Genomic DNA, 23042 nt, shown 5'->3' with positions numbered 1-23042 from the left:
TCTGTCACTAAATATACTAGACAACAGAACAGCTGAAGGAAGCTGTGAGGGTTGTCTTTATGAAAGTCAACATGGCTATGCTCCATAAAAATCCCACAGGACATGGCGCAAGATCATTTACTCACGAAAATGATGGGGGTTTTCCTGATCGTCTGTATCCTTAATATACCTCTTGTGACTAGTATAAAGCAAAATAAACTGCAATCTGCTTTCTACCTCCGTTTTCAATTACCTTATATCTGTTCCATGACATTATATCCACGTGACGAGGGCGTTATAAGACTTTCGGACCACCCTATATGTTCGCATATGATCCCTCTGTTCTCTGATTTGAATGCGTTAATTTTGTTAAGAAAGGTTAAATATACACTTCTGATGTATAAGAAGAGACTAATGTATTTTATACTCAGCAGAAAATATAGTAACCGAAATATACTGGTAGTTTACAGAACACGGTGTTCAGTCATGTTCTCAAAACACTTTTAAAAGGTTGCTTGATAATATTCATACATTTCTGAGAATTTAGTAGCTGTCAAAAAAGAAGTCTGATCAAAAATGAAATACATAGACTGAAGCAGTTCTTCCATTATACAGTGTAGTTCTTTCTGTACGCCAAGTACGCAAGCATACCATAGTTAAAGACCAGCACACAACTAATGTTGTGTAATGGTGTGTTTCGTTAATTTTTTTTCTTATACTGTTATGTTTGTAATACTAAATTTCAAGCTTGTGTTTATTATTTATTTGAATGCAGTGTACCAAAATTTTAAAAGATAATTACTGGCTCTTTGCGGGAATTATTTACCTGCGTTTTAAAAATGATTTGTCAACTCGAGAAGCTTATGCTTCCTTTGAGTTAAAAGTAAGGGAAGAAATGAAGGCGCTATCAAAATATTTTGTATTTCTCTCGTTGACTGTTTAATCCTCGAACACAAATTCGGATTAGCTTTTCTGCAAAAAAAAATTTCTTCTTTATACTCCAGCATGACCACCAAGTCAGTGGAGTTTAGAATACATCAATCAATACAAATGCTAATCGTATTCGGCAGCCACGGGCTAGAACCCCGGTCCACCCGGAGAGGGTATGCAGCTGCCCTCGCGCTCCTGACCACTCGGCTACGTCAGGCAAGTTGAGTCTTTCAGTTTTGTATGTGTTTGTTTCGCTGGAAATTAGTAATTATAAGAGTGCCTCTCTGCTTAATCGGTTTAAAGATTTGTGTTGTGAAAAGTATTGACTGTATTATATTTAAATATATGTATGTTATGTGGGTGAACTTTTTTTTTTTTTTTTTTTGTAAACCGTTTGCTAAGACGTTCAGGAGTTGATTGTTTATTTACTCGTATTATTTAGCAGCGTATACTTTTTTCGAATATGATATTTAGGATCAAAAGAATGTTCAAATTAATTGACCTATTATACTTTGAATTGACATGCTTTTAAGAGGTCTGCCTGGCAGGCTGCCAAAACAACCAAGCTGCAGTTCTGTGAAAATGAAAAACCTCTTATCCTCTCGAATTCTGTCAAACAACTATATAGTCTTCTGATTTTCTATGCTTAAACATATTTTCTTATGTTTCTGCTCTACCAGAGCCTTTTCCAATTAGAGGCGTCGTTTTACGTAAGCACACACAATTGAAATACTTTTAAAAGTTAACTGCAGCCATTATCAACCCACTGCAGGATGGAAGCCTCCTCAACAATTCATGCTGAGGGAAATGGACCATAATCTGCCACGCTGGTCCAGTGCGGGTTGTCAGATCGACCGTATTTAGCAGTCAGGGGCTTGAACCCCGATCTACTCGAAGAGCGTGTGCTACTCCACTCCAGCTCCTGACCACTCGGTTACGGAGGCCGCTATATAAATACTGTAGCTACCATCAAATTACTGTACTTCTCAAATCCCTGTAAAGATAGCTTCACAGCACTATTGTATTGTTATGCCGGGAAGAGAATTAGTTTGTGTATTTAGAATTTAAATTGAAAAATTATTTTGAAATGTTTATTAACATAACTCGTAGCAATGAAAATTTTACTTTATCTTTCAGTCCATCTCTACATTTATGGTATCAGATATCTCCTGCCAAAATAACGAGCATACTAGACGCTGCAATTTAACCCTTTGGATTTGAGCGACAAAGTGATAACAAACTGGTTGGTTTTATTAGATTTTTAGGAACGTCTAAGATAAAAACCAAATGCCGTTGTGGAATTTTATTATTTTTAGGAGACAGTCCTGCTCATCTCGGGTATTATAATGCATATTTGCAACTGCAGTTGAAGGCAAAGTTTTCTGTGTATGGCACATTCCACATCCTTGCCAGCCAGCAGGTGCTGTGAGCGAAAGATGGTTTAGCAGCATACAGACAGTGATGGGTCTACGTCTCTAGAGGTTGTTTTCTTAGATGTCACCTTTTCAAAGATTAATGAAGCTCATGTGTGGTAGCCGTGAATCACTGTCTCAGCTTTGAAGTACCTTCAGTCATTTTTTAATAGTGGGAAGCGTTAGTTCCAGAAGAGATGGGCGGTAACTTTCGGTACTTTACAGCTATTTGCGGCAAGTATTAAAAGTTTAGCACCCCTTGTTGGGTTCAGATGTTATAAAAGTCCTCTCTTCGGGTGAAAAAAAAGTCTATAAATTACCTCATAAGATAAAATTGGGTCTATCGATCACGTTGGGTTTTCGTTGTCAAATGAGGTCTTAACGGATTGTTGATAAATGTGATTAAGCTCCATTGGCACATAGTTTTTAAAGTCGTTAAAATGCTGCAAAATGTTCCGTAAGGTTTCATACATTAGGTTTTTATTTGCTTTTTTTTTTCTATTTAAAGGGCAGGGATTCCAGAGAGAAGTACAGCATGAGCTGGTCCCTTTTCCATATTTTTCATCATTAATTTCGTCATTGATTGACAGATTTTTACCTTCTATTTATATATTGCTTGTTTCGGAACAAGTTCATTCATTTATATTTTTGATTAACACTTCTAGGTGTAATACAATTTTATGGATATAATTTACTCTTGGGATCCGTTAATATAACAATGATAATTTATTATTATAGTTAACAAGTAGTAAAGTTTAAAAATATTATTACCAACGTACACTGTCTTCCAACATATGTTGGATACTAAATCTAAAAAAAAAAACCATCTAATCAGAAAAAAATGTTTAATCTGGAATATAATCTCATGGAGTTCATTGCTATCAGTAACTTTATGGGGTGCACTTTCTACAGATCGTTCGGTATATGAAGGCTGTAACCTTGCTTTGCTTCTCTTGTAAGACTGTGGCTATTTCTTTTCTTAAACTAGAATAGGACTCTCAGTGCTGCTCAAAACATCCATCAGAGATAGTGTCAGGCGTCCTTATCAGCCGTGATCGGAGATAGCTTGCTGATGTGAGAGACTGATGGAAGGTAAAAAAGAATCTTGCAGTCTAACAGGCTGGACACAATTACAGTAGTCAGATAACAGCGAATTGCATTGGATCCTGTCATGTATGGGATGCAGCATTATACGGGATTCTCGGTTCCATACTTGTCAGCCAAAAACAAGCAGCTACTGGTACAGTGGACAGAGAAACTCTGGCACTGGATGGAAATATGGAAAAATGCAGCCAGACCCGACGAATACTGGTTGCAGTTGTTCCATTCTAACGGCACAATCGGTATATAGCCACAGCAGTATGAATAGATAGTGATCGTGTCAAGTGTCAACACTGCAAGCCAATAGTGTGGACTATGTTTCCATAGCATGCACGTTATATCTCATAATTCCGGTGGATCAACGTGTGAATTCCATAGTTAGAGAATGTCCTTGATCATACTTTATCCATCAGGTAACGATTATTACAGCAGAACAGTGTTCCGCGTCACAAGATAGAGATCGTTCAGAGATGGTTCTAAAAGCATGAGAATAACTTTACCATACTTCATCCTGTTCAATCGGATATAACTCCGACTGAACGCCTGTTAAATGTGTTCAAACGAGTTGTTAGCGGCCGGGAACCACTTCCGACCAATTCAAAGCACCTGCGGTTTGCTATCGGATCTCTTAGAGCCTATATTTGATGAATTTTAGGTGTTGGTCAAAACATCAAAGGCAGATATTGTTGGGATATCAGAAACGTGGTTTCACGCTATTAGTTAAGAAACATGAAATCCAAGGAAGTACAGCCAGTTGACATGGCAGACAGAGCAGTGTCGAGTCAGTTTGGTGTGACATAAGCACTGGGAAAGAAAAATTGAGAGCAGGGGTGTGTTATAGTTCTAATGACTTCTCTGTTATTGACCTAATGACCACTCTATTATTCTGTACAGTTGTTTAACTGTACAGAATAATAGAGTGGACCAGTAAATAAGATTGTCTTATAATGGGGGAATTTTAATTTCTCAGATATTGACTGGAATTTGTGCGTTGGCCACTCACAGACTAGCAAGGCTTTTGTGGATTTATTGGATGATTGTTTTCTACAGCAGCATGTTCGGGAGGCAACTAGAAAGAGTAACACTGTTGACCTGATTATCAGTAGTGATTCTTCATGCATTAAGAATCTGCAGAGAAAGGAACCACTGGGTGGAAGTTATCACAGTGTGCTGACGTGGAATTTACTCAAAGAGGTAACTACCATCAGAGTTAACAGGAGGGTATTTTGCTTTCGTAAAGGTGACTACGGTGGTCTGAGACAGTTTTTAAATTCTATACGGTGGGACAAACTGATGATGTTACCAACAGCAAATTCAAAATGGGACGCATTCAAAGAATTAATCTTGGAAGCTACTAGTCTTTTCATACCAACTAAGAAATGTTGTTCAAGGTGTAGGCCTAAATGGATGTCAGATGAACTAATGAGACATGTGGCAGAGAAGAAAAATGCATGGGATACATATAAATTAACAGGTGACACGGAAGCCTATGATAGATATAAGCTGGTCTGTAACCTAGTCACAAAGGAGGTTAGGCAGGCAAAGGTAGATTACGAGAAATTTTTGGTAAAGGGTGCAAAAAAAAACAGCAAAGAGTTCTTTACTTATGTGAACTCTAGAAGGAAGGGAATAAATCAGATTGGTCCACTTGATATCGATGGCTCAATTGTTGATGATCCTGCTCAGGTAGCTAACAAACTAAATGAGTATTTTGCATCTACATTCACACATGAGGAGTTCACACATTCAGGGAGGGTAGTGCCAGAGGTGTATTAAACTCTGGCAGTGAGCTAGATGATTTTGTAATAACTGAGAGTAAAGTGGAAGAGAAATTGTTGAAGATAAACATAAGAAAGACACCTGGGAGTGGATGGGATCTATCCAGTTATATTACAGGAGGCAGCAAAGGAAGTAAGCAAACCTTTTTCCATAATTACGAGAACTGCCTTGGACTCAGGGGAGGTACCCATGGACTGGAGATGTGCAAATGTGACCCCAATTCACAAAGGAGGATCAAAGGGCGACACAAGTAATTCCATACCTGTTGGTTTAACTTCTGTTCAGGGAAATTAATGGAGGCACTTGTTAAAGAAGCACTGCAGGATCATCTAGACAAGACTTCAGTTATAGCTCGGACACAGCATGGGTTTTATAAAGAGAAGTCTTGCCTGACCAATTTGATTGGATACTATGTTGTGGTCACAAAGAAACTGGATGCAAAGAATAATTTTGATATCATATATTTGTATCTTAGAAAGGCTTTTGCTACTGTTGAAATGGAAGACTGCTGCGCACAAATTGGAGCAGTGTGGCATTGGAAGCAAATTGCTGCTATGGATAAAGGGATGGTTGAGTGGGAGAAGACAGAGAATTCTTCGTGGACTAATTGTTGTTTTCTTTATTTATTAATGATATTGATGATGGTATGACAGGCTTAATGTCTAAGTTTTCAGACGATACGAAGGTTGGCAGGGTTGTTAATGACACTAATGACAGTACGCTGCTGCAACAGGATCTAGAAAAGTTGAGCAGATGGGCTGAAGTTTAACATTGACAAATGTAAAGTACTGCATATGGGAAGCGGTAACCCTAGACGAACGTATCAGCTGTGTGGTACTACACTGACGGTGGTAGAGAACGAAAAGGACCTGGGGGTAATTGTGCAGTCAGATATGAAGTTTTCTGAGCAGCGCAGATGCTCTGCAAGAGTAGCTCATAGTGTCTTGTCAGTGATATACAGGAATATTTCTAGCAGGGATAAGGAGGTGGTTATTCCCTTGTATAAGGCAATGGTCAGGCCATACCTTGAGTTCTTTTTACAGGTCTGGAGCTCTCGTTTTAAGAAGGATGTAGAGCTGCTGGAATTCATTAATCTTGTTGCCATTCTCTGCTATTACAGAGAATGGCAACAAGATTAATGAATGGAAGAAAGGGTTGCACTTACGAAGAAAGGCTTAAGTTTTGCAAATTACAGTGTCTGGAGACTAGGCACCTGCGACATGATCTGATTGAGGTGTATAAGGCCTTGAGTGGTTTGAGCATGCTCAATGCTAATGGGATTCTTCCTCTTCTCAGAATAATCGCCTGGGAGGGCATAAATTCAAATTGAGGAAAGACAGTTATAGGATAGATGTGGGGAAGTTTGCCTTTAGCGAGCGGGTGGTTGATTGCTGGAACAAACTTCCAACTGTTGTTTTAGAAGTTGATAGCTTAAATAGATTCAATATATTCTAGTTGGATATATTTCTCCAACTAGACAAATATTTGGAGCGAGTGGGTGGGTGAAATGAGTTTTTTTTTTTTTTTTTTCGCTGATGCTGTATAAGCTTGCTTTCTTGCATCATATACCTTAACTAATTCTAATGCTATAGTACTGTGGAATGCTTTCGATATCTCATGGAGTCCATGCCCCAACGACTTGAGGCTGTTGTGAAGTCTATAGGAGGCGGTACTCGTTATTAGATCGGTATACCTAATAAACTAGCCACTTAGTGTATATCTGTTCGCTATGAATACTTTTGATTTTTTTAATTTCTAGAGGTTGTCTGGTTTGTGTGCTTGGGATTAGATTGTGTTTCGTATAATTACATTTATCATTGTCATTCTGTATTTTCCTTACCCTGTCTCTAATTTAGTTTCGGATGAACTTTGTTTCATGGCTAATTTCATTTGCAACTGTCTCAGATAAAATTATTATTTTAAATTACTTTAATTTTTGTTTAAACACATCTTTAGACAGAGCATGTAATATTGTATTGATCATTTGAAGTTCGTTTAAATTCCTTCCCCGTTTATTGGGGCACGCGTCTTGATAGGATTTATTCCAGTTGTCTTTTTTCTGTGAGTATGATTATATTTCTGTTCTCTTTCATTGGATTATTTATACAAATTTGTATCTAGAGTTTTTGAGCTCTTGCAATTGCGACTGTATCTAAACAGATGCTTATGTTCTCTTTCAGGTAAAGTGCAGTTTACATATCAATAAACGAAATTGCAAGGTTTCTTTTTAAACTATTATTATTTTTTGTTTTTTATTTATTTTTGTTTTTTATTTATTATTTTTTTATTATTTATTTATAGTATGAACCAGAGCTGTAATGCTCAATTACGTTCTACGTTGATATCAATATTTGTAAAATAATAAAATATTGTAAAATATTGAGGTAAACTTCTCTTATTATTTATTATATATATATTTTTTTTTGGTTACAAATTTAACAAATTTACGAAAAATGCCCATAACTTTGTTTACCCCTTATAACTCTGTCATGTTATAACGAGGTGTTCTGGTTTGGGTTACAAAAAATCTGGTCACTTTAATTAACCATCATTAAGTATCACACTACTAATCGCTACACGATGAATAGTCGAAGGTTCTATTATTTCTGAATGTGCACACACTAATGATTTTAATTTCACTCGAAACGGAAAGGGGGGAATGAAGATCAGAGTTGCTGTTTTGACCTAAATAAAAGTACAGTACTGTTTTTGTTTCTTCGTTTTGTGGGGAGCGCTGAAGCCCGACAGCCTTTCTGTCTTGTACGCTTCTAGTGTTTTTAGAATAGCGTATAAAGGAGTGTAACAAATATAGGCCACTTTCCTAAGTGGCAAAACTGTTTTGTAACTCAGATGTTTATATTTCGACGTATGTAGTATGATGAATTTTCAATAGATGGCACCACATAATGGCTTTTGGCTGTACAGAAGAGATAACCAAGTCCAGTAAATCTAAAGTCACTAATGAAATGAAACCTCCAGAAATATAAGAACCAAACTTAAGATTAGTATTCGAAGGATCTTTCTTATAATAGAATATTTATATTTATTTTTATTGATAACAAGACACTACATTTAACCAATAACAGAGTTGATAAATTATGTGAAAAACTAATAGACTCTTGTTGATCTTCCAATTGGTATTGCTTTGAAGGAGGCAAAAGCAAATAATTGGCAAGTTCAGTTTACAGATATTCAAAACAGTAAAATTCCATGTACAATACGAATTATTTAAATTTACCTACAGGTCTAATATATATAATAAAAGGAAACAAACAAACACATTTGATATCTATAAGAAAAAATAAAAAAATAGGTACGAAGTGTGTTTGAAAAGTAAGGTAACAGATGCAAAAATTATGCCTCCCCAGCAGTGAACAGTCACAGGAACGTTACAAAACTACACTTCTTGTTAAAGGACACTTAACCCTTTTGTTGACGTTAGTTTACTTTGTTGTCTCTGTTTGAAGATGGATAGCCATTTTCTAATTATTCCGCAATTATCCGATTTTTGCATGCCGAAGAGACAATAAGCCCACAAAAATTCTTCAGCAGTCAAGCTGTGTATGATCCAAAAGGCATGTTCAAGAATAAGTAGAGGAGTGTGACCGTCTTTATTCAAATTGCCCATATCCACGACTCTAGGTTAGGGTGACCAGACATCCCTATTTGGGGGGGGGGGGGTTCTGAAATTTTAGATTCTATGGTTGACTCAACAGTTTTTATCATCTCTGTTTGCATGAATTTATTTTCAAGTTCAAACTAGATGTATGGGGGTCATAAAAGACATTCGTGCACAGTGTAGTAGAGTGGGAGTCGAGAGATTGTATTGCGATATGTAATTGGTCGGGTTGTTGTTGTAATAGAATTTTAGGAGCATCAGCCCATACTACTTGGTTTCTGGAAATTGCGTGCGTTCTGTGGTCGATTTTCTGTTTATTGGACGAATAACCCGAGTTTCAGAGATAAAAAACCATGCTACCCTCGTTTGAGACCGACTAACTCAGCCACGTTGTGAAAAATGCCCATAAAAATTCCTCACTTCATTGACGGGACTCGAACTGAGATCTTTTCCACCGGGTATGGGGAGGACGGCGATTCTACAAACCCGATCTACCATTCGAGGGTAGATCGGGTTAAAATATTGTCATTACTTTGCAGACCACTGAGTACGCACCGAACAGGTGAAGGAATTTTGTTCTTTAGAACATGTAAGAAATCAAAGGCTACTGGCACATTCAAAAACAAAAACTCTCTGGTGTAGAGGATTATACTAAGCGATCGAACGAGTGTTAAAATTTTATAGAGTTGGTGGCCTTTGCATTTTTTCTTTCGATAGAAAAGCCGCAGAAATTATTGTAATTTTGTTTCCAAACACCATTAAATAAAGTGTACTTTCATTAGCATAGGCATATGATGTAAGAAAGCAAGCGTATACAGCATCAGCCAAAAAAAAAAAAAAAAAACCTTCCCATTTCACCCATCCCTTCGCTACAAAAGTTTGTCCAGTTCGTCCTTGAATTTATTTAAGCTATCAACTTCCACAACGACAGATTGAAGTTTGTTCCAACAATCAACCACCCGCTGGCTAAAGGCAAATTTCCGCACGTCTATTCTACAACTGTCTTTCCTCAGTTTGAATTTATGCCCCCTCAGGTGCACAATCTGAGAAAGAGGAAGAATCCCATCAGCATTGAACTTGTTCAAACCATTCAAGACCTTATACACCTCAATCAGGTCACCTCACTGGTTCCTAGTCTCCAGATGCTGCAATTTGCAGAACTTGAACCTTTCTTGGTAACAGCAGCCCTTTGTTCCCCTCATGTTGTAGTGGTATGCTTGGCATATTCATTAGACAAATATTAAAAATTGAATTTTTCGCGAATTGCATATGGTCATGAGTTACGCGCATCAGATGATCAAAATACTGATATCCATAAAAGAAAAATGTGTTCCCTTATTTGTAAAGCAAATGAACAAAAGAAAAGAGTGATTACAAAATTTTAACTGATCACAATATTTAGAGTAAAGAAATGAAATTATTTAAAGATGAAATATTTGATATGCATAAAACGACTTATGAATGCCTAGTAAAATGGGCTAAACTCTTTAATAAATTAAAATTTTTGAAATGGGCGGTTTAAAAAAAAAATTGGAAGGAAGCACAAAATATGTGTAAAAATATTATTTATATTCAGTTTCAAGCTCTCGTGGGTAAAGGAGTTGGTAGAGTCACCATCTTCCACACACACCGGGTGCAAATGACCTGAATTCGAATCCCTTCAATGACGCGAGGAATTTTTATGGGCATTTTTCACTTCGTGGCCAAGTTAATTCAGGTGAGGAGGGTAGCAGGGTTCTTCGTTCAGCAACAAATCGACCGCAGAACACACGCCGTTTACGTGCATATGATCCCAAGTTGCTGATGCGCTTAAAACACTTCAGCTTTCAATTCAAAATCGGCAAACTTAATATTTGGCGTGTGTGTGTGTGTGTGTGTGTGTTTTTTTTTTTTTTTTGTTTTTTTTTTTTGTTAAAAAATTTCATTTGAGAAGGTCTGAAAGCGAGGGATGATGACTGGGTGAGTGGTCATAGGTTTTTTTTTTTTTTTTTTTTTTTTTAAGTATTTCAAGAGCAACTTCGAATATTGAAAAATTATGTCGCTTTTTGTTTGCCATTATACATATAAACAAAACTGTTGGATTTAAAACGTTTCATTGTTATGTATTAATTTCATAGTTATGTAATTGTAATTAACACACATTGAACAGATGTTCGAGAACAGTATTATTGACTACAACTTTTGACTTCTAATTATTGCAAATTGTTTAATTATTTCTTAAATATATTACTGTCATTATTTTGACGATATATTTCTCTTTATAAACATATCCTTTACATGGTTAGAGCACATGTGACCACAACTAGACAATTCTCACTTGGAGACTAACAACTAAGTGGCTGAGTCTTAGGTGATGGTTGCATGGTTTTATCTCTCCGGAAGCTCGGGTTTCTCATATAGCAAAACAGGCAAATCGTCCATAGCATATGGACGATATGCTTGTTTTGTTTGGTTATATGAGAATTTCACCTCATCGCCTTAGTTGCTTTGACATTTAATTCATATAACACACACATTGTTAGGTGCCAATTATAGGACGGTGCAACACCTCACACTGCCATCTGTAGTCTTTACTGGTTACAGCATTACAGACTGATGATTGCCCATCCATCGTACACTACCAACTTTTTCTCTTTTGAACTTCATCTGTTCGCCATCGAAAATACATCTGCAGAGAACCAATTTAGTGTTGACGGATTTAGTGGTGCGTTAAAACCGGGTTGACTGGGAATGCCACTGAATTTTACGACTGAGTATGACTGCACTTGTTGGAATTTAGTCATCCTCTATCGTATCTGAACGAGATGGGTGGTAAAGTCGAGAAGTAGTGCGCAATGTGCGATAATTTATGTAGCATTTTATGGTTCTCTGATTAAATGTCTTTACACAAAATTATTCACTGCCTTAATTTTCAAACGTCAGATTTTCGAAACATGAAATAAAACTCAACTTTATTATAAAATTCAATTTAATGTAAACAAGTTTTTACATGACATTATCTATGCCTATGACGAACTAGAACGGCGCCTAGGTGCGCTCCGGCCATTCCGAGCACTGCCTGAACTCCTGCAGGGTGTAGATTTGTTTATGTAAACGTGCCCCTGAAAACATTCACGAGTAATCAGGCGAAATCATATCGGGTAATTAAGGCCGCCAAAATTATTCGAATCTGTGAAAACGGATTAAAACGGAATGATCAATTTACCGAAAGTCATAATGTCGACAGTAAAATTGCAGAAAAGAATTAAAATATTGACATGTTAGAATGCCAACACCTCGAAAGGCCATTTGAATGGGTCATAATGTCAAAACTTTCGAAATGCCAACGTTTCAAAACGCCTACATATTATGAAGCGCTGGACTTTCAAAATGCCAACATGATTAATACACAGACTGGTCAGAATCCTGCAGGAAATTCCAACTGATCATCCACGTCATTTAGTTTGCCTCAGATTATGGATAAATCCAGTGATATGTTATCCTATGCCGCATGTGGTTGCATTTCAACTGAGCTTTGAACTAAAGGGGAAGGGGAGGCAGGCCCCAAAAGAAAGAAAGAAAGAAAAACGAGAAAATGACGTAAAAATTACTTTGCATCATGCTCGTGATAATATTCCCCTGGAGTTCCTTGCAGAACCCCAGACATCTGCAGGAAGGCATTGTGATAGAGAATCAATGTTCCATTTATATTGCTACGCGACTACATTGGTCACAGGAGTTTACAATGGTCAACTCAAACGCGTGTACGACTGCACTCCCTTGTTTGACCACTAGGCTACGTCGTGATAAAGATTAAATTTTATTCATGGGGAGATTTGATTTTGTATGGATTTTAAATGCCCATTCGTATAAATAAAAAAATGGGGGGGGGGACGCGATGAAATAAAATAACAAATTATGAAGTGAAAAAAAAAATACCAGCAAAAATTTATTAATTCCACTAAAATTAGGGTAGAAAACATACTATTTTGATTACCATATAATAAGAAGAATGAGTTGGTAATACATCCACGTTTTCGTCATAAAAACTGATTTATTACCTCGTGATAACTCATGAAAGCTGTCAAAAACTTCAGACAGAAATTTAGATTAAATTTTTAGTAACAGATACATATACGTAACAATGTTATCTGTTCGTAAACTGTTATAAACTGTCGGCGTTTTTTACCGGACACAAATCTTTTTGCGTCCGCAGCATTCATTCAGTTTGACCATTGGACCTTGCAACATACCTCCAGCTTCACAGTTGAAACAAATACAATCGGGTAGTAAACATTTTGTTGCAAGGTTTTAGGGGTATCAACAACTTAGGCCATATTGTGCTGTATATGTCTGTAAATTTCGTGGTTTTGTGGTCCATTTGATGTTTGCTGGAGGAAAAAATTCGAGTTTCCGGGAGAAAAAGCCATGCTACCTATCCTTTGCCTGAGACCCACTAACTCAGCCACGTTTTGAAAAGGGTCCATAAAAATTTCTCACACTGTGATACCTACAAGGACAGTAAACAGTTTCTAGGCATCCCATATCTAAACACATTCTTCAGACTGGAGGAGCGTGTGGCGTGAGTCAAGTGCATAGAAAGTCAGCATGGTCTTTGGGCCAAAGTGGCTTACTGGGCCCGTATTCGTTCCTTCAAATTTTCTTTCTCCACCAGATCTGGGCTGCTTTACACGATATTCGAGTCCTAGGCTGACTCGCTCAAACCTCTCTACCCCATGCCACGAGCGTGTCTGAGCATGATTTGTTGCTCCAGAGCAGCGTTTTCCAACCTTTTTGACTCGCGAACCCCTTTCAACGTAATATTTTTCATCGCGAACCCCTTTCAACATAATATTTTTAATGCGAAACACTAAGACTATATTCTCTGAAATCGTATACTATTTCTGAATTTTTATTATAAAATATTTCGAATACGTACTACGTTTTTATAAGCGCCATTGCATAATAATAAAAATTATTATTAAGTATTATTTATACTTTGTAAAGCAGTTATTATTCAGTCCAAACTATATTTCGAACAGGCTAAGAGTACAAAATTTGCTTCTTGTGCAAATGGTAACTGAGCATTCTGGTCTCTTTCCAAAGCTATTGGTCGCAATAATTACCCCTCTCTGTTCCCACCTCTGACAAAACCAGATGGTTCTGTTGCCAAATCAGCCAAAGATAAAACTGACCTACTAGCAACCTATCTTTCTTCCAACTCATGTATTGATGATCTTGGTAAATCACTTCAAACCATTCCCAGTACACTCTCCATTCAATGAGTCCTGTGGTCTTCTGTAAAAAGGATGTCAGAACGATTTTGATGAATCCGATGCTAAGAAAGCTCCAGGTCCTCATGGTATTTCTCCACTTGTTCTCAAAACCTGTATCCCTGAACTTACTCCTGTTTGGTGCCGTCTTTTTTTCACTTTCTTATTCCAAAGGTGTTTTCCTTCTGCTTGGAAATTTGCTAATATCCAGTCAGTTCCTAAAAAGGGTGACAAATCCAAAATCCATTCCGTCCAGTTATCGCCCCATTGCGATTACTTCTACTCTTTCAAAGTAATGGAGAAATCAATTAAACGCCAACTTTTAAACTATCTGGAAATTATTCATTTGATCAACGATCACCAGTATGGATTCCGTTAGTGTCGTTCCACTGGTGATATTTGAGCTTATATTACCCATCTATGGACAAATTTAATGGAAAAGTTTGGTGAAACTCAAGCCCTTAATTTATATATTAATAAATATTTGTATTGACGATTTATTGTAAACTCTACTGACTTGGTTGTCGTGCCGGAGTATAAACAGAAAATTTATTTATTTATTTATTAATCTCTCTTGGCATAAAGCACATTACAAATATTGCTTCCTCTGCATCTGATAAACTGGGTTTTCTCTTTAGCTCTCGGCGTTACTTTTCTTCCAGACAGTTGTTGACTCTTCTCAACAACTGTTTGGAAGAACAATATTCCTACCATGGAATATTGTTCCTACATATGGAGCGGTGCCCCCAAAACCACTCTCAGGCTTCTAGATTTCATTCAGGAGGGCAGTTAGGTTAATTAATGACTCATCTCTAACAGGGTCTCTCCACTCGCTGTCTCATAGACGTACTGTTTCTGCTGCATGCCTTTTCTACAGATACTTCCATGGGAACTGTTCTTCTGAATTGGCTTCTATAATCCCCGTTCTCTCTTTCAAAGCAGTCCGAACACGTGACGCAATCAGTTAAGATCCTTTTACTGTCCAAGTTCAAACTCACAGAACCAACTTTTCTTCTTCCTCATTTATTCATGTTGTCAACTTCTGTTTTCTGGAACAACCTTCCTTCATAAGTATTTCCTGAAAATTGCAATATACAGAAGTTCACTTCTAATGTCAACAAGATTCTTCTTTCAACTCTTCAGCCCATGCACAGTACTAAGTACTATAGGTTTAAAAAAAATACCTATACATAACAATGATCCTTGAGAATGTAAAAAAAAAATTAATATTGGAAAGCATATTTATTTAACATGATATACTGTAAGATAGTAACTAATTATAAGGAATTGTGGGAGATGTGGTTTCTTTCTTTGTCAATTCTTTACTTTTTATTTAATTTTATTTTACTTTATTGTTTATTATTAGTTATATTTTGTAGTTTACAATAGTAGACTTTTGTAAATCTAAGCAAACTCCATTGCAGAATTTTTAGTGCGAACCCCTGGGGGTTCGCGAACTACAGGATGGATTTCCATTGATTCACAATCCAGTTTTTGTCTTGCACCATACCAATCGACGTTTTTTTTTTTTCCTTTTTTTCGTTATTGTTGTTAAAATCATGTGGGCTACAGACCTTCACTGAAAATTCATGGCTTAAATCTCTTTGCGTGTCATAAAAACGTTTGCCGCTTGTAGCTCCAAACTCGAACACTAGCGTCTGATGGCAAGATAAGGTAATGAGCTGTCTCCAGATGCTCCGAATGCCGTCACCGTCACTTACATTTCTTCGGCACATTGCTAATTGTCGACTTGGGAATGTTTAATTTTTGAGCATACTCAGAAATTTTCCCTACATGACACCCAGTTGACGTTTCCCTCCGAAACTCCTCATTATGTGTGTGCTCATCTTTCGGCGTACACTTTTGAAACGAATTCGACCTAACGTCTGAGGTCTTGATACGCTAAATATTTGTATATTTCGTAGTTCCGCAGTGCTACAATCAGAGGATTATCCTATGACTTAGAAGATTTAGAGTTACAATGCGCTGATCATTATAGCAATGGGCCAACACAAAACAAAAATATATAATAAGCAGGAGCAAATAAGCCAAATAAAAAATAATAAATTAAGATAAAAACAAAAGCATGAAAATAAATAAATAAAATTAAGCGAGGAAAGTAGCTAGTGCCATAATGTCTAATTTGGGTTTTGTAGTAAGCGTCCGAACAGCGAATATAAGCATGATGGCAAATAGGGAGAGCGAATAAGTCATTATTACTCGTCATACAATATATTCGTTTAGTGATGTCCAATGGACACAAGATATTTCATAATATTCACTGAAAGACATCTCATTTTTTTCCTCCAACCACCCATAAAAATTTATGGCGGACCCAGTTCATATCAAGTGAATTCAGATATAATTATCAATATCTTATTGTCTTTTGTAATTTTCTTTGTAAAACAGAAAAACGGGGAAAATTTCCCTACAAATTTCTTTCACCAAAATGCATCCGTATTTGAGACACGTCAGGACATATCAAAATACGAATATAGGAATTCCCTATCTGAAATCGGAATGTGTTCCATTTAGTCAACCAAAACTTTTCGAAAATCTCTTAGCTCTGACAGAAAGCAAATAACGTGAACCACTTGGATGTGTCAAAAAGAACGGTTGTCTTTCCGAATATGATAATTGGCAACCCTACACAGAACATACGTAATGATTTTTTACTTTGATTTTGTTTAAAGAAACCAATGAAGAATAATGGAAAACTGCACTTGTGCATTAAACTGGCGGAATAATCATTGAAGGGGCCCACGTCTGGTGAGTATGGGCTTAGCACACCCAAAGTACTGAGCCGGATATCATTTTTATCTTTCTTGGCGATTCCTTTCTACCTCTCTCTCTCTCTCTCTCTCTCTCTCTCTCTCTCTCTCTCTCTCTCTCTCTCTCAGGGTAACCCAGAATTTTTTTTTTTTTTTTTTTTTTTTTGCATGGTGCAGCATAAGCCTCAGGCTTCCTTGCACCATATGAATAATAATAATAATAATAATTAAAACTTAATTTACGAGATAATTATTTTAGAAATGGCTATTCTGTAAAATAATTTTTCTTAGTACAGATTGCTGCCACTAGATGGAATCACAATACAAACTATGTGTGTGGTAGTGGGCAACAGAAAATTTTCGTTTAAGATAATACAAAAAAAAATTATATATATATATATATATATATTTATAATTATATTAGTGATAAAAAAGGAAAGAAAGTTAAAAAGACAATAACTAATATTTATGGGTCAATGCAGTTGCAAGCAATCATGCAATACACCCATAATGTCTATAGAATATTAAGGATAATAGAAAATTATTAGAAAAAAGTAAATAAATCCAATAATAATACCATCAGGGACTTAAGAAAACGCAAAAAAAAATAATAATAAATAATATTATCGCTTTTTACCGACAATCTAGATGACTACAACTGGGGCCAACCACCCAGAATGAAGGCAAAAAACGACAAGAGGTTCTCTGTTTCTGTGATGATCAATATATGCTAAGTAATTTAAATCTAAACCAAATATAAACCAGTATAGGTCAAATATAAATCGAATGATGATAAAAGTTAAGAAAAATTTAGAAATATTAGAATCAAAGGTAAGAAATATAAGTAAAATATAAATGTAAGCATATATTAATCATCGTTGACCCGACAGAGAACGTAATTTAATGATTAAAATAAGATTAAATATATAATACATACTACATTTGACCGTATCTAGGACATAATGTAATAGTCGTCAAAATAATATGTGATGCCCCCTATGTGATGGATACGGTAAAAATAAATAAATAATTAAATTAACGCAAAGAGAAACATGCAGATAGTAAGAAGAAAAACTAAAGGAGTAGGAATAATAGAACCTGAACTCCACAAAGGCGAAAAATAGTGGTATAGATAAGAAATAGTTTCTCCTACGTCCTCGGATTGCCCTAATAATTTCGGAGAAATAAAAATAAAGAGTGTAGGACAGTTTAAAGACATTACAAGATATAAGTTGTGGCTCGGGTATGCCCGGGGTCGCAAACCCGTTCCAATAATAGGACCCTGAGCTGAATTTGCATGTTATCTCAGCGTGAATTTAAGTAAATTTAAATGAATTTAACTATATGTATTAAAAAAAAAATGATACACTGTAATTTGCAAGCCGGTGGGTACAAGTTTTTACGCCGTAAGACACCAAGAATGCAAAGTGTATCCTATGTACATATATACATGGCACTAAATATGACAATTATATTGAAACGATAGGTTCAGAAAACAAATTTTTGAAATTAATTATGCTTATTGCTTTCCTGAAGTGATATTTCAGGTAAGCGATAGGGAAATTATTATTAATCAACTTGCTGTACAACGCTGTTAAGCCCGTTGAACAATTTTTATTACTATTGCAGATATAAGCAATCCTTAGACATTGCGATAAAATTATATTAGCATGCACTGATTTTGATATATTAGATCTCCAGTTTGTAAGGCTGACTACGTTAAAATTAAATGCATCTCTTTTATTATATACGTTTACGGTATTTTATTATTGTGGAAATTTCCATAATATTATTATGGAATATTTATATTTGACCTATACTGGTTTATATTTGGTTTAGATTTAAATTACTTAGCATATATTGATCATCACAGAAACAGAGAACCCTTGTCGTTTTTTGCCTTCATTCTGGGTGGTTGGCCCCAGTTGAAGTCATCTAGATTGTCGGTAAAAAGCGATAATATTTTTTTTTTTTTTTTTTTTTTTTGCGTTTTCTTAGGTCCCTGATGGTATTATTATTGGATTGATTTACTTTTTCTAATAATTTTCTATTATCCTTAATATTTATATATATATATATATATATATATATATATATATATATATGAATTGTGGTGTCACCAATATCTAGTCACAGTGCTCTGTAATAGTAGTATCTTTTTCTCAAGAAATAATGGAATTGTAATGAGCAATATAAGTAAAAAATCTATACTTTTTTAGGTTTAATACATATCGTGATAAATTGATTACCGTTTACTACAAATACAAAATAAAGTTTTTTATCAAGTCCTAAATAAATTGAACGTTCACGTTTCTTAAAATTTATATATATTAGGTAATTTTCTTAAGCCCATCGGTCCCATTCACATTATGTATTTGCATAATGTGTGTGTGTGTGGGTGGGACGGCAGAGGAGAGGTAAAGGAGTAGAAGAACCTACCCCTTTACCTATCCTCTTTTTAATTCTAACCTACTTCTGCATCACTTGAAAACCATATTTTAAGGCAAATCATTTTAAAAACAGTTGCTTCATTCCTTTCTCCCATCTGACTAAAATATTGATGCGCTTATGTGTCTCATGAGATACCACTTATTGGAAATTTTTTTCCGGTGGAAAGAATTGGCTGAAGTAATGTGAAATAATTTTTAGAGATTCTATGAATATTTTTCAGTTATTTTACGATATATACTAAAGAGGTAAGGGCGAGTATGCTTGTGCCTGTTAACCGCGAAGTAATTAAATATTTGTTATAAAATTAACCTTTTATAAATTATTCAGAAATGTTTTCAGTAAATTAAATCAAAAATGTATTTTTGAATTTGTGAATATTTCACAAAGTCACCCTGAAAAGTTGGAAATCGCAAGTACATATTATTGACTCCTGGAAACCTTACAAAGCAACATTATCTCTCCGCCCATCAGCCTCCCTGATATTCAACCTCCCATGTGTATATATGTTTACTGCCTGGCTTATTTGAATTTCTTATATTTTGCTTGATTAGTCTTGCATTTCGTCCTTTTCTTTTCCTGCCTCAATTTAAAACAAGGTTAAGGTTTTGGCATCTGGCCTTACATTGTCAGCTGTTGGCATCCTACAAGGTCAAGCTGTCAGTCACGTAAAAATGATGTTGGCAAGGGACTATGCTTAACTTCTGGGAACAAACGACATCTGTTCACTGCTGCCCTCTGTTGAAGATTAGACAAACTGAAAGAACGAAGCGAATTTTATAAACTAATATTGATTTGCCTTGGGCCCAGTGGTAGTGTTTTTTCCCCATATTTTCAGATTGTTTTATGTAATTCAAACGTTTAATTTAAAAATGTTTATCATCCGTTTAACTTAAAACTTTTAAACTTTTATTCCCCTATGATGCTCTTGTTTTTCTTGTACTCCAATCGGTCTCTTAGTTAAACAATTCGTGATTTGTTGACTTCATGAATCCATAGTCATATGAGGGAGAGAGATTACAATTAATCACTAAGTCAGAAAAGCATTGTGCTGTGTCTGAACTTCCGTTTACAGTTTGAAGAGTACATAACTTTTAGGGTTGAATTATCATGAGTATGCTCCGAGGTAGCTAAGACCATGAGGCGCCTGTAAATAATGTTCCACGGTTTTGAAATTTAGACAACTATTTACAGAGAGGTCTGGGTTCGATCCCTTGGGATCTTTCCAAGTGGCACCGTAAAAATGCACTGAGAAAAGTAGAAATCCACAAACAGTAGTGCCTGCCTGGCAACCCAAAGGTCGCGGGTTCGAATCCCACCTCGGGCTTGGATCAAAGTACAGCAAAAACCTTGGGAGGTGCATTATGGCCACAGAAGCCGATGCGCCAACAACTACAAAAAAAAAAAAAAAAAAAAACAGTAGTCAAGAGTGTGTCCTTATCTTGTTTTTGAAAGAACTGTGTTCGTGAGTGAGATCCATCTAGTGGCATAATAGTTAAATGTGTATGCTGATCCACGATATAACCAATAACTGACTTATTTTGAGAACATATTGCACGAAGTTAAGCAGCTGTATTTCTGTCAATACCTTGGTTGCAAGTATATCTTTACCAGCTACTTAAGAAGTTACGTAAATATTTTCGCAAAATAGCTGTTTATAATATTTCAGAGTAAATTTGACTAATATTTTTTTTACTATTATTTTATTGATCTTGGAAGTTAAACCCAAATTTTCCTGCAGATTTGATGATTCCTTCAACCCGGTATCATGTTCTTTTTAGAACATGAAACATTGCAAGAAAGTTACCCTAGCCATTAGCGCTGTAGATGTAATCACTGCTCTCTCCCGGATCGGTGGAAAAGCCTGAATTCAAAATTCAAATCCCATGATGCCAGGAGCTTTTATGGACGTTTTTCGCAACGTAGTTGAGTTATCGGTTTGAGACGAGAACCGCATCTGGTTTTTTTTTTTTTTCCTTCTCCCGAAAATTTGGGCTTTCCGTCCAGAAAAACAGACAGGTCGATTACAGAATATAAACAGTTTATAGTAGTCACAATATACTGACGTATTGGTATTGTTATTTCCGGCGCAGGGGCTACTAGGGCCATATTGCGCCTATCAACGGTATGGAGTTCAGACCATACTGACGCCTCATAGCCTTAGTTGCTTTGGCGCTTAACACAAGCATGAAATTTTCTTTGTACTTCATTTTCTCTCTGGGCAGTAGTGTTTAAATTTTGGAGAACCGTCACATATTTTAATGACATGTCAGGATGGACAAGCTAATGACATCTGACAATTGCAAAATATAATAATAAAGTAATTCAGACTGCAAAATGAAATAAAATACTTAATATAAAATAGAATGAGATGCAACTATCATTTAGCTTGAGCCAACAGCATATTTAATTTGCCCTAATACAGTATCTGTTTCATTAATAGAATTTCTTCAGTCTTCTTGATTACTGATAACTGGGATGTACCACCCACACACCCTTCTTATCAAGTGGTCCTCGTTTGCCAAGTGTGCGTGTATGTGGGACGTGAACGTGTCGCTTAGTTCAGCAAGCCGTCTAGCAGCTGCCTTACATTTTGGACGTGATTAAACCAAAATTTCTTACCTCATCGTTCTTCTTTCTCTTAGCCGCTTGCTGGGCAAAATAGTCTCTCGCTTCTTTCGGCACTCTCCAGAAAGGCGGTCTCTCCATCGGCTTTTCCCGCATCGTTAACAAGTATCAATCCCTCCCCCCCAAAGAAAATAGCGTTGACGGTGTCCGCGGCGATGCGGACAGTGTTAACGCTGCATCACCAGATGTTACAGAGCATCAAGTAAGAAACAAATATAAGCAGGACACTGTCTTCCTCTGCGCATTTATTTTGGTTGGACGGCTGAGCAAACAGATTTCTGTTTAAAAATAGCGTCCCCTGTGAACCCCTTGTGAAGGTCAGGGCATTTCGGCGACAGTAGGTAGAGCTGGTTGGTGGCCGTTGGTGACAATAGATCTTTGGAAGTTCCTCGCGAGTCACGTGTCCCACCTGAAGGGGTGTTCATCGTACAGCTCTTGAAATTCGTCTACGCACTTCCTATAAACCTCACACGCGCTCCATAAAACTCTCACGAGACAAGCCACCTGCCTGCCAACGGTGCGTTCATTCATTACGCTTATTTCCGCACTAAAGTTCGATGGGAATTTATTTTTCTTTTCTCTCTCTCTCTCTCTTATGTCACTGGCGCCTTCTGTTGTGAATGTGCTGACTGAAATATTCTGTATCAAGTTAAAAAAAGATGGTTTATTTATAAACTAAACTTTAGCCATCCGCCACAAACAACATTCTTATATATAAATCAAATATATAAATACAAATTAGTGATAGAGAGAGATTATTGATGCAAAAAAAAAACACAAAAAAATTGATAGAAAGATATGGTTGGAAGATAGAATAAAAGGACATCGAGAAATGTAAAAATAGAAAAGAAAACGGCTAAAAATGCAGTGATGGAAGGAAGAATGTAAAGGATATGCTAAAAAAGTTTGAGAGAATAACCCAAACGAATGGTTACGATCTTCACCGTCTTTCAAACCAGCAGCAATTGAAACTAATAATTGCGAAATTTATCTCACTACTCTTGATAATGAACATGTTTCAACTCATCGAATTAAGAAAACGGTATAATTATTTTCTTAATATATTCGATAAGTTTAGGCATATTCATTATCACTTGGAGTTTTTCTTGTTTATTTAATTTGT

At 36.2% G+C, this 23042-nt stretch overlaps 2 protein-coding genes across 3 annotated transcripts in view; one reads left to right on the top strand and one right to left on the bottom strand.

Moving 5' to 3' along the window:
* Positions 1-22236, bottom strand: part of LOC150083511 (LIM domain-binding protein 3-like) — a 119720-nt gene extending 97484 nt beyond the window's left edge. Inside the window, exon 1 of the mRNA XM_090378037.1 lies at positions 21914-22236. Coding sequence (XP_090234163.1) covers positions 21914-22015 — 102 coding nt within the window. The 5' untranslated portion in view covers positions 22016-22236. The remainder of the gene's footprint in view (positions 1-21913) is intronic.
* The window catches only part of LOC150083510 (uncharacterized), a 101624-nt gene that overhangs the window by 27505 nt on the left and 51077 nt on the right, over positions 1-23042 (top strand). The gene's annotated exons all lie outside the window — the stretch shown is intronic.

This window comes from Mastigoproctus giganteus, chromosome 7 (assembly GCF_048544385.1).
Source record: "Mastigoproctus giganteus isolate SK-2022 chromosome 7, ASM4854438v1, whole genome shotgun sequence".
Lineage (NCBI taxonomy): Eukaryota > Metazoa > Arthropoda > Arachnida > Uropygi > Thelyphonidae > Mastigoproctus > Mastigoproctus giganteus.
The sequence above is the reverse complement of the archived record's forward strand: the minus strand, read 5'-3'. Positions and strand labels throughout refer to the sequence as shown.